The following is a 13643-nucleotide window of genomic DNA, read 5'->3' on the forward strand; positions in this document are numbered from 1 at the left end:
ACTGGGACTCTCTCTCTGTCTCACTTTTCTCACTGGCACAGCACAGTGTCACTTTAAAACCAGCACACAGGCACTTTAGTGACAATCACACTGGGACACTTCAATCTGTACTTCTTTCAATATCTGTTAATATTATTTTATATTATATTATATTATATTATATTATATTATATTATATTATATTATATTATATTATTATTCTTAACCTTATTTTTTATACGTTTTGGTGACAAGGTGAGGGAGGTGTGATTGAGATGTTTGGACATGTGCAGAGGAGGGACATGAGTTATATTGGTAGAAGAATGCTGAGGATGGAGCCACCAGGAAGGAGGAAAAGAAGAAGAACAAGGAGGAGGTTTATGAATTTGGTGAGGGAAGACATGCAGGTAGTTGGTGTAAAAGAGGCAGATGTAGAGGACAGGGGGGTGTGGAGACGGATAGTCCGCTGTGGCGACCCCTAATGGGAGCAGCCAAAAGAAGAAGAAGAAGATTCTCAATCTAATTTCACATAGATGTTGGATAGTTGTTAAAAAGCATTGCGTATGTCTGTATGAATGTGTATGTGAGAAAGAAAATTCGAAATGTGTTGCATTTTTGAAGCACTAACAGCCTCTACTTTGGATCTCAATAACATTTGCACACAAACAGAACGAAAAAGTGAAAATGTGCTCGAAAAGTATTGAGCAGGCGTGATTAAATAGTAAACACATTAAATCCACAATGCCTGTCAAAAGTCTTAACATTTTTGGCCGTCCTTCAAGAAATGGGGCTCTAGAACCAAGGAAATCTATGGAAAGTCACGTACATGTTACACATAGTCATGACAGTGGTGTACATAAAAATTTAATAAACACTGCTTAATCACCTTGTATTGCGATTTCAGGGTTGTTACTGATCCAAACAGTTGGTGAAAAAATACACCAAAAATAAACATCAACTGGGTCTATTAAAGAATTCAAACACTCCAGGGCTCCCTGGTCCATCCTGTCCAACGTTACTGTTTTTGTGATGTTCCACGTGTTCTCCACATGTTTTTGTGATGTTCCACGTGTTCTCCACATGTCTGCATGGGTCTCTAGCATGCCAGTAGATAGAGGGGATATGCTTGATTACTCCATGAGTGTGTGTGAATGTGTGTATGGCTTTGTGATGGTGTGGCGTCCCACGTCTGGTCACTTGGATGTAATCATTACTAAATATATGTGTAAATGAAGACGAGTCGGGGGAGGACGAGGTTCAGCGAGGTTTTTATTAACATTCAAACTTTGTTGAAAAATGCGAAATAAATACGTATATAATTTCTCGAACCTGTTCAGTGGACAGCTGTAGCGTAAAACACAGCGCATGAAATAAATCCGTACATCTCCACTGTTCAACGTGTCAGAGTTGTGTAATCCGCTGTCGAGGTGAAAATGTTTTTCAAGCGCCCTAGTGTAAATATCTTGGGGAAAACGGCATAATTATTATTGCTGATATGATTTCTGTATTACAAACAAGGAAATGTGTATGGAGAGAAGGAGAAAAGGCCTGGAAAAGACTGGTCGTTCTCACTGTGTCTGTTTAATATATACACTCGCAACGGGAATGCATAAATACCAGCATGAAGGAGGTGTACAATCAGCCAATCATGTGGCAGCAGCACAATGCATAAAATCATGGAGTTCAAGAGCTTAATTTTACATTAAACATCTGAAAGAGTGTGATCTCTGGCTTAGTTTTTGGTGCCAGATGGACTGGTTTGAGCATGCTGATCACCTGGGAGGATGCTGATCACCTGGGAGGATGCTGATCACCGTTTTTTTTTTTGCCTCTAGAAACAAAACAGTATTAAATGAGTAATAGTTGTGTGTATAGAAATGCCTTGTTGATTTAAGTGATCATAGGAAAATAGGTTTGAGCAGCCAAGAAGGAAACAGGAACACGTAGTCACTTATCACAACCATGCTGATCATTAAAGCATCTCATCATGCATCGAACATCATAGCCCTTCCTTCACAGAAGGTTTCGATCCTGTTGGGCAAGAAGTTGAATCAGAGGCCATCATGGGCACAGACTACCCTGAACTGGACCGTCGATGACTGAAAAAGTCTTTAACTGTCAGAGTCCTGATATGGTCCAGTTCAGCTCCTGAACTGTAGCTGCATTGTGCTGCTGCCACCTGAATGAAGAACTGCATTAACAGGCAGGGGTATAGGTGTTCCTATTAAAGTGACCAATGAATGTATGTCCGCATGTGTCCTCTCACTTCCACTCTTTCTCTCTCTCTCTCTCATTGTGTGTATCTGTCTGGGTGTTTAATCATATGCAAGTCTTTCTGTCCCTGACCATGTGTAGTTTATCCTTAAGCTCTTATACTCCAAGAAGAAGCCCAGAAAACAAGCTTTCTTGGTGGACTGTTAGTGCAGATCCTGTTCCATTGTCAATTAGAATAGACACGTACTCTCCAGCCTGCAGAACACACACACACACACACACACACACACACACACACACACACACACACACACACACACACACACGTGTCTTTGCTTTGCCATTTTTTACTGGCATAAAAGAATGTAAAGTAAATGTAACAAATGTTCATTATAAACTGTTGTGGTATAAAAAGAATAAAACACTTCTGTACAAGATTAAATTGATAACATTGCCAAGGTAACGTGAAATATGGTTGCTCGGTGTGTGTTAGTCAGTCCTACCTGCAGGTATAAGATTCCTGTCAGCAGAACACTGAACACTCCTCCTGTGGGAGTCACACCTGTTACCATCTCCAAAGACCTGCAGAACCATCACAAAACCCATCACTATTACCATCATCATTAAGTGTGGTTCAGTGTAGAGCACGTGCATTCAGGACTTGCACTGTCTGGTACCCTCCCATATCTCAGCTGCTGAAAGATGAGCAGTGACCTCGCTAGGAACAGGTTTGTGCCATTTCTACATCACAATACTTACAATAATCCCACTTTTCTTTCATTTAATCTTAATATATTACTGTTAATAGTGTGATTACTGAGGCCAAATGTAGGTCTGCCTTAAATCCCACCTGCTATGGAGTGATTTCTTCAGATCTAAATAGATCAATAGATTGGTTTGACAGGTTACAAATTATTTGTGATATTACCTTTTTTTCCTCCTCAACAATCTCTCTAGACACATTATAATCCTGTAAAAGTGTCCCAGAATACTGCAATGTTTAGGAAACCGAAGTGCATCTCAAAATTCTTCTTGCTTATCTCTCCACTAGGTACCTTGAATATTCTGGGCAAGAACCAGAATTAGTTTCTGTCTCTTTTTTTTTTTTTTACTTTGTATACCACATGTCTATTTAATGTAAATTGCGCATGCATCTGTTCTTGATATATTTCTTGATATACACTTCATCCGCTTGTGCTATCAACTGCAGTGAGAATTACACATTTCACCAGGATTGAACATTTCTAAGCCTTACATTTACATCTTGAAAAAATCTTCACAGGTTAAGAGCTGCAGTGCATTTAAACTGAGAATAAAGAAATGTCACCCATTTTTCATTTCTAAAACCGCTGTGCCTTCAGAGTGCACTCTGGGTAATATAAACATGGGAAGACTAATCTTATCTGCAAAAGGGTTGGCATGGGCGCTGCTATTTATTCCAGCTAAGCAGGAGCCACAGCTGAAATTGAAAAGTGAAGATTGTGATTTAAATGGGATTCAAACCTGCACCCACACTGGCACTTGTATACCTGTAGATAAGATTGTAGATAGACACCCCTGCACTATATGGCCAAATGTTTGTAGACACCATTGCAATTAAAATTGTGCAATTATACCTTCCCTTTATTGTAACCTAGAAGCCCAAACCTGTTCATGCATCATCACTGAACTCTGTGCAGAAATCAAGCTTCATTAGAACATAGTGTGTGAACGTGGGAGTGGAAGAACTCGTGTCTCCTGTGTAGACCCGTGACCTAAATCAATCTGGAACTGCACCCCAGTTATATATATCTATACAGTTACAGGTCAGGTGTGTACGAATATATTGTTCTAGAATAGCGACTTTCCAATAAAACACAGTATAAAAAAATATTTACCCAAATCTGGACATTCAACTACGCCTTTGTACTTACATGTTGCTCTGACACAGAGACTCGATACATATGGAGGCCTTCACACTGTCCCTTTGTCGTGACTGGGTCCTTTTCTGAGTCTCACTCGATTCTGAAAAGAACACGATGTAATGAGGGAGAGGGTTAAAGTAGGAAGATGCAGGGTGAAAAACCACATCCTATTCTACTGAGCTTTATCTCTCACTGTTACACTGCCACTGACTTTTGAATGAATAAATTATGCAACTGGGTCTACACCAGCTTTAAGGCACAAAATGATGCTGGGCAAAGAATGTGAATAATTCCTGGTGGGAAGACCATACAAATTAAAACTTAATTATTCAAATAGTTTTACTGCCAAACCAATTATTTTCAATTTTAAACATTCATTTAGTCTATACTTAATTTATACCCCAAAGGTTAGCTTTATCATAACCATTACCCTTCATAACTGATCCAAGTGGGAAGAAAAACACACCCAAGTCATGCAAATTAAACTATAAGAAATGGTATAAATCAAGTCATTAACCAAAATGAAATGTTAACTCCACCCCTAATCCATAACTGTTCATAATAGGTTAAAACAATCTATATAAACAGTGACCATGGTTAAGGGATGGGGCAGAGTCCGCATCAGAAGGAAAGATGCCATTGAAAACCCTTAATTCTTAAGTATATGTGCATCTGAAGTAAGTTGTGAGGAAGGTTGCACATGCTAACCCTGGCTCTAACCCTTACCTTATTATGTTGATGTATTAGGAAAGTGCAGTAGATAGCATTCAGTGGCATGTGCATTGTGTACTGACTTACCCAGCACCAGTCTGGCTGTGAGCTGGTAGAACCCCGACACATTCACGGTGTAGCGGCCGCTGCTGGAGTTAAAGCCCTGCCCTCGCTGCTGAAACTGCTCAGTGTCTGAAGGCTGTGGGAAGCACAGAGAAGAGAAATGACTCAAACTGTTCCAGCTGTTTTCGATTGCCAGCTCGTCTAGTCCCTGTGCCAGCGGCTCGTTTCATTTCGTTTACTTAAAATCTAGAAAAACACATTGAGGGTGAGGGCCTCATTTACTATATGTAGGGTGCTGAGATACAAACAAAATAAGACATCATTATATAAAAGACAAAACAAAAGCCATACATTTCCAATTACAGTTTTATTGTATTTTGTGTATAATGTGTCACAGGGTATGTGTGTGTGTGTGTGTGTGTGTGTGTGTGTGTGTGTGTGTGTGTGTGTGTGTGGTTTTTTTTTACACACACACACACACACACACACACACACACTAACTGTACATGCATCCGAATAATTGATGAAATTGGATTAAAAAGTGTGATGAACAAATTTAATCATCACAATAATTGAAATATAATATGATTTTTAGTTGTTGCTTGGTGTTTATGATGTTTGAGGGGGAAAAAATGGGCGCAACTGCTGTTAAGGAAAAAAAATCTTCTTTTAGAAAGGTCACAAATCTTCATTGTTAAGCCCAATTCCCAACATTTCATAATTTAAAGTTTTCAAAGTTAAAAAACGCAAGCTATCAAAGACTGAACCAACAATGAGCTCCTCTGACCGGTTACAAACCCCGTCTTTGTTAATGCTGACAAACTAAAACTCACGAATGTGAAGAGTTTTTATGACCAATTCCTAAAGTTTACTGCACACATATAAACAGTTAATTCAGAATCTAACAGGCAAACGGAGTGACTGCCAGGTTCTCTGTGTTCCTGTGGGTTCATCTGACTTTACCAATAAAACTATGTTCGATTCTGGTTCGTGATGGTGTTAAAAAGCCTCAGTCATCATTAAAACAGAATCTACATTTAAGCTGTTTGAAGTTTATTCCAGATGTGGGGGGGTGCCACGAGCCATAGTCACGGTATTCAGCCAAGAAATAGTTTGCTGATGGTATGAGTTTAGGGAACTTACACTGCTGAAAGGCTGGAGCTCCTGCAGGCTCCGTCTCTGGACCAGCAGATTGTGGTGCAGGTGGCTGTGGAAGGCTGTGGCCACGCGGGGGGGCTGTTCACAGATCTCACACTGGCTGTCCACAATCTCTGACAGCAACAAGAAGCAAAGTTTATAGTAAATTACAAGTCCCAGGACATGTGATCACAATATACACATAACGTAACCACTGTACTCTTGATTGTGCTTGAACTCCTTAATGCATTGAAGCGATTTATTATTCCTTAAACAATTCATACTAATGACAAACACCCACTGTAGACGCGTCACCAAAGATACACTCGTCTGCCACGTTTGCAGGTTGATTTCATAACTCATCTCATACAGCTCATGCAATCTGCAGGAAAAACCTGAAAGTGTCCACAAATCCACACATCTCGAATATTAGGATTGGGTTTATCCAGCATATATAATGTGTGTAGCAGTAATATATTCATTTTGGGGTCAATTGTTTTAAGAAATTATAATGCAAAAATTAATTGAATATATTATAAAAATGTAATACAATACAATCCTTTTTTTAACAATGCTCATAAAATGAATAAAGTGACGCAACAAACAAAAACACTGTATGTTGCGCTTTGCACAAGTTCCACACTTTTGACCACTTGTGGTTTGGGACGCAGCCACAGCAGACTGATGATGGTGAGATAATTGTGGTGATGTTTATGTAAACCGTGTATGTGGTTTGGGATGCAGCCACACTGGATGATGATGGTTCATGGTGCTTATGTAATAATTCCATGAATCATGCGACAGATGTATTCTAGATGTATTTGGCACGGACGACAGCACACAAAATGCAGCCAGAATAAAAAGAATAGGGTAAAGAAAGGAGATCTTTTTTATTTATTAATCCTAACTCCAACACTCGTTTTGTTGAATTTCTTTCTAATTTGGGAATTCGGTCAATTCCCACCCAGCGAACGGCTCCGTTATCGTTATTCCGATAAGACACGTAAAGCCAACCCGCTACAATTTTCCAAAGTGCTGTGATACACAAAGCAATATTTGCCCTCTGTCTCATATACGAGTCAACTGACTAGCGATGCTTTTGGCTGACATGACAGAAAGAGTAAACCCCTCCCACCCACAGAGCTCAGCCAATAGAACTCCCAGACAATCATGGCATCCTTGAGATCTTCATTCCTGTTTGAGGGAGAATTGAAATATTTTTGGATTGGAAATTGAGTTGCATAATAACAAAAGGACGTAAAGAAATAACTCCAGAAGACAGAAATTGTCTGAAAAAGTCATTCATTTATAGTGTTAAGTGTTAACTTGTGACCTTCCGATCCAAAGTCCAATGCCTTAACCACTGAGCTCCCACCTCCCACATGAACAAACCTCAACAATGATGGAACTATAATGAATGGACATTCAAGGTCACCCAGATGAGGATGGGTTTCCTGAGCCGGGCTCCTCTCAAGGTTTCTTCATGTCATCTCAGGGAGTTTTTCCTTGCCAATGGAGCACTCATTAGGAATAAACATAAATGACTCTATGATACTAAAATGTATATTCGCAATTCATTTAAGTTTGTGAAGCTGCTTTGGGACAGTGTCTGTTATTAAAAACACTATACAAATAAAAGTGAAGTGAAGTGAAGTGAAGCCAGCTTTATTTTCCTCACGCCTTATTGTTCACGTTACAGCTGTGCTGTTTGATAAACTGTCGGCATTTCACACCCTCGCTACTCTCTTAAGTCTTAAATAGCGAAGATAAACAGTGAGATTTGAAACGTTTGGGATTATCTTTGATTGACACTTGACTACATATAAAGTCATTAAACAAAATGTGCCTGAAAGGGAGATGTAAATATTTGGAGTGCAAGAAGAAGAAAAGAGAGAGAGTGTGTGTGTGTGTGTGTGTGTGTGTGTGTGTGTGTGTGTGTGTGTGTGTGTGTGAGTGCGTGTGTGTTGAACATGCTTGAGTTTGCGGCGCCACTGTGTTTTTGCTGCGTGAATAAGAGCCTTTATGTTTTATATTGCTGTCAGAACAGCCTGCAGCTCGCTGCTCCAGAGCACAAACAGACCTGTGTCTGCTTTCCTGGCCAACATCCAATGCTCACTCCACACACACACACACATACACACACACACATAGTAAGGAATCCAGGGAATTCTATATCAGGTCCAAGTCACACTGACGTCCAAGAAAATTACACCTATTAAAGGCTCAAACCAGCTCACGATCAAACATGCGACGTCCCGACAAACTCACAAGACAATACGACACACACTACAGGATTTGCGCTAAAAGCGTAGCCTGCACACACACACATGTCAGGCCAAACAGTCATTAAATACATCAGTCAGACATCATCCACATCAGGTGCCAGTAAGAGCATTAAAGCGCAACTCTATAAACAACACAATGTTCAGGATGATGTTAAAGTGTTGATCATTTTCTATAGTAGTGGTTTTGACAGTAGTGTAGCTCCATTGCCAAGTCATTATGTAATGAGCTCTTTTTAATACCCTGTCGTAGAAATCGGTGTCTCAGAAACATCTGTAAAACAGTGCGATGGTTGTTAATGTGTAGACGTTGACTACACACTTGGCGAAGGAGTTTCCCAGATCAGAGGTAAAACTCGCAGAATCTTCAGGAAAGACGAGTTTACACTTAATAATGAAAAGTATTACGTTTTCTTAAGAAATTGTACTAAATAAATAAAATACGTCATAAAATGTTGCTCGAAGGAAATAATCAACGAGTGGAAAAAAATGTAAGAGCCGTTTATAAAATAAAATGCAATTTATTTGTATGTAAACTGTATTTATTGTATCTAGTCATTCCCGCATTTGCTCGGTTGTTTATTTTTTCGCAGCCGTCTTTAGGATGCCGTTTTCACAGTGTTCATTAAACCGCTTTGTGGTTCGATGTGCAAAATAAAACATTTTGAGCTTTTTGTGGGGTATCTATGCGAGCATTTTTGCGTATTTTTGGAAATATTTACGGCTCAATGTGATGTTAAACCTCGTATTGGACGGGCATGTATAGATAAAACCTCGTATTGCTGAGCATGTATAGATAAAAGCATGCTATAATGTGTTTGGGTTTTTTTTCATTCTTTCACTTTTTTTACCAGACCACAATTATTAATATTGGTGTGATGACTCTTGAAGCGTTTATGCATGGGTATTGCTGCCAGACTTTTCCCTCCATGCCTTACTCCAAATTAAAACGTATAAATATTCATCTACATTTTGCTTTTCTGGGTCAGTTTTCTAGTTTACAAGCACCTGACACCTGTGAAAACCTGCTGTGTGATTTCTATTTGCACAGACATACACATCAGTTATCTTACACAGTTATGCACAACTTGGCAACCTTCAGCCTGGTTACAATATACAGTGGCCTACAACAAAAGTATGAATTATTGTTGAGGTCTTTAAGTGATGAAACATACATTATAACAGTGTGAATGCAAAACCCTTAGGGGGATTAATCCTGTCTGCTGCTAAGTGTTGAACTGTTGAGGGTATTTTCTGAAAATTGTCCTGCAGTAGGTCAACACCTACAAAACACTTCACAATATGCTGTTATAGGAAATAAATCAGCAACAGTGATTTATGTTACAGATGCAAAGTCTATTTTCCACCAACAATAACACAAGTTTAATCCACTAGTAACAAATGGTTTTTGTTTTGAATCAAACTAGTTACAGTTATACGAAATCCCCAGGAGTTAGCAAACAGTCCTTCCTTCATCAACCTTTACTTCACTCTCTTTCAAAGTCAAATTTGTCAACTGCATTGCCCAAAATTAATGGATAAAAGTATTGGGACACCTGACATTTTTCAACCGTATGTGGTGCTTTACCAAACTGTTAGCACAATGTTGAAGGAACACAATTGTATAGAACGTGTGATAGCATTACATTTTCCTTTCACTTGAACTAGGAGACCCAAACCTGTTCCAGCATGATAATAACCTTGTGCATAAAGCCAGATAGATATGCTTCACATGGGTTCGAGTGGAAGATCTTGAGAGGCTTTGAAATGAATATGAACGCTGACTGCTCCCCAGGCCTCCTCACCTCACCACCATCAGTATCTGACTTTAATTACACCTTTGTGACTGAATAATCACAAATATCCACAAGCACACTTCAAAATCTAGTCTTCCCAGAAGGGTGGAGGTTATTATAACAGCAAACGAAGACTAAATGTAGAATGAGATGTTCAAAAAGCAAATCCCACAAGTAGCTCAGTATCTAAAATCTAATCTGGTCCATGAGCGAACTCTGCCCATCCCTGATTTGATTTTCAGTTGTATAAACTGTAAAATAGCCTGTAAATAAATGTGTTATTGATTTGAGGAAGATAAAAGCTACAATGGTTTGTGTAGAAACCAGTTTTTGAAATGAAGCTCGATCCTGCTTATGATGTTTCCTGTTCAAACCAAACCATTTCTCAGACCTCAACGATGCATCTTTCAAACAGATGATATTGCAGATGATATATTTCACTAAAAATCTCTCGGATTTTCTTATACTTTATTGACTGTATATGATTTATGCTGAAGCTGTATCTGTAAGGATTTCATCTTAGACTGGGCAAGGTTTCAGACATATCTGCGGTCAAACGTCAGAAGTTTTTTTTGCTTCATGAGTGTATTTAAGGAGAAGCCTGTTCATGCATGTTGTGAATTGCTGGTGAAAATTTTGCTCTCAGCTCAATATATAGAAATCAGAACGCCGGAACACCTGGTAATTTATGCAATTATCTAATCAGCCAATCATGTGGCAGTAACACAATGCACAAAATCATATCTTAGTGTTTATGACCGTGGCCTGATTGATGGGTTTGAGTATTTCAGAAAACTGTTGAACTCTTCGTTTTTCATGCAGAATGGTGTGAAAAACAAAAAACATCCAGTGTAAAAAAAACACCTTGTTGAGTCTGACAGCAGGAAGTAACTGCAACTGACAACTAGTTTTTACAAACTTGGTGAGCAGAAAAGCATTTCAGAACAAACAACATATGGAGCCTTGAGGTAAATGAGCTACATCGCTACTGTTTTACATCCTGGCAGCCTCATAAAAGAATTGGAGACACGAGTCCATTAAAACCATACGTTAAAAAAATCAAAAAACACCAAGTGATATTCTTATTAAGCAAAAGTCTAGAATGTGTCATCCCAAAAATAATAAATTGGGATGAACTGGTTTTGAAAGTTAGAGCAGGTCATATACATTTTGGAATTAAAATTATACTGTAAATGTGGTTTTGTTGTTTTCTACATATATATTGATCAATCATGCATTTAAATATTTTTCCAACCATACAGTGTTTAAATCTCAACAAGACCTCAACCTTTCCTCGTTTTGGAATGCCTTTCAAATCTGCTTCATACTGTTATGCTTTAGATACTTCTGAAACCACACTGCTGAAACGTATGACTCGGCTGCCTTTACATAAACAGGAGTGTTTGAGCTTCGTGATTGATCAGGACCCCGTGCTGACCAGGTTGGCTGAGCAATGACGCCTTATAATGGGTCAGTTTGGCATTTCTGGTTCCTTGATATCTAAAAACAAACCATTATTGCTGACATACCTTTTAGCTTTACTTGGAGGTCTTCTAGTATCTCATCCTGGTTGGGCATCAGTGGGCCAGGAGGGCCTGGAGGCCCCTGGGGTCCAGGAGGGCCTGGAGGACCAGGCAAACCATGCTGGAGAAATAGAGTGATAGAGTGGTTAAATGTAGGAATTCAGTGTATATTAAGGCACACTTTATCCCTACATAGTGTGGAACAGGAAGAGAAGTATCACATCTGGGGAGGGGGGTGTTTCTCAAAGGTTGTTCACTTCCTATAGATGTTCTAATTGATTCATTCACATTTAAGATCTTCTGCATGTTCAGCAACATACATGTCCAGTAGAAGATCCTTACCTTAGAGGTTCTTTTATTTTGTTTGGGCTTCTTGTTTCCACCCTTATTTGAGTTATCCCTGAAGACAATCCAGGTACTGTGAGGATCAACTATGTCCAAATCTAAAGACACAGTCTCCTGCAGAAGAGAAGGTCACCACATTTATACCAGTCATAATTGTTAAAAAATGTTGCAGCATTCCCACTGGAGCGTGCATCAGCCCTGCCAGATATATAATAAAGAATATTATCATTTAGTTTGAGGCAGCGTTTTTCACCTCTTGTATAATACCATATGCTTGCAAGATGACGACAAAATCACATAAAATGATTCCCCTGCAACATTAACACAGGTGCACACCACATGGGCATGGATGCTGAACTTACAGGACTCTCTGTGCTTACGGAGTTGCTCTCGTCATCACCGTCTAGATCCTCCAGGCTGTCCTGTCCAGCGCAGGTGGCGAGTAGAAGACTCAGGACCAGGGGCAGGAGTGGTCCTTTTGGCCCATGCCAGGGAAACATGATGCAGGTTCAGAGGGCAGTGATTTCTCACGGATGCTCAGTGTTCAGTTCCCATCCCACTTCTGCGAAAGTGAAGAGTGAGCGTGTAGTTTTCCAGTCAAACGTATTTAGTTGATGTGAAGACGGATCTGCAGTTCCTCAAAGGTAGGATGGTTCTCATGAAGAAATAGTACTGGGGTAGTTTTAAGAGAGGGAAAAAAAAAGGAAAATCTCTCTCTGAGGTTTTGTTTTGAAGATCTGGATTGTTTATCTCAAGCTATTCAAATTGTGTAAAAGGTAACGTCAGTGTTTTTTTTTCCCTCCGAGCTCAGTCCTGCCCTTGGGTCATCCAAGACTCTCTATGCCTTCTTGCTACAGTCTAAACTCCCTCAGGGCAAGCTTTGAATTATGAGTCCTTGTGCGTGTATTCCATAAATACAGCATGTGTGGCACCGTTGAGGTGTTTGTGTGATGATTAGACAGCTACACGGTTATAGTGTGACTTGCTGTGATAAAGCCAGTGTGTGTGTGTGTGTGTGTGTGTGTGTGTGTGTGTGTGTGTCTGTTTCTCAGTGGGTGGGATTGCCTTTCAATTACTCCCTGCTCTCTCACTAACCTTACAGTCCCTCTGTTGCTTTGCTTGTTCGGTTCATTTCCACTCCGTAGGCCTTCGAGTGATGCTGATTTATTCCTCCTGACGAGCGCCTTCGGTTTACTCCATGTTCACTCTGTGTGTATGAAGGTTCCCTTTCGCGCTCTGCTGTTTTTAAGCTCCTGAGCAGCTTCGACCCCTCCTTCTTTCGTCCCTCCACTCCTCCTTCTGTTGCTTATCTGCTTGTGAATCTCGATCTGTCACTCTGTCTCTCTGCAGCCACCCTGATCCCTCTTCTCTCCCTCATCTCAACCTCTTCTTACCCTCATCCTATCCGCCTGTCTGAGCATTCCCAACTCTCTTTTCTCCTGACAGTCCTGTGTTTTGGCTCATTCCTTTGCTCCTGCCAGCTTTGTTTTGCCCTTTTTCATGGGCCTCTGGGTCCTAGTGCGTATTGTTTGATCATTAAAAGTTGTCCAATTTAATCCCTACTGCATTTTATTTATCAGGAGGATATCAATTTGGCAACTAATTTCTTTAAAACCATTTTTTAGACGACGAATAAGGAAAAAGAGCGCAAGGAAACCGAGAACAAATACCGTTTATTTGATCTGATTA

General features: G+C 39.8%; 1 protein-coding gene across 1 annotated transcript; it reads right to left on the reverse strand.

Moving 5' to 3' along the window:
• Nucleotides 1–1231: 1231 nt before the first annotated feature.
• Nucleotides 1232–13404, reverse strand: si:ch1073-184j22.1 (erythroferrone). The gene is made up of 9 exons (XM_046877111.1): nt 13050–13404; nt 12317–12626; nt 11952–12068; nt 11616–11730; nt 6015–6142; nt 4896–5007; nt 4107–4197; nt 2697–2775; nt 1232–2448 (listed from the first exon to the last, which is right to left on the reverse strand). The coding sequence occupies exons 2-9, from the start codon at nt 12452–12454 to the stop codon at nt 2350–2352; spliced, it is 879 nt and encodes a 292-aa protein (XP_046733067.1). The 5' UTR covers nt 12455–12626; nt 13050–13404; the 3' UTR covers nt 1232–2349.
• Nucleotides 13405–13643: the final 239 nt, after the last annotated feature.

The sequence above is a fragment of the Silurus meridionalis genome, chromosome 20 (assembly GCF_014805685.1).
Source record: "Silurus meridionalis isolate SWU-2019-XX chromosome 20, ASM1480568v1, whole genome shotgun sequence".
Lineage (NCBI taxonomy): Eukaryota > Metazoa > Chordata > Actinopteri > Siluriformes > Siluridae > Silurus > Silurus meridionalis.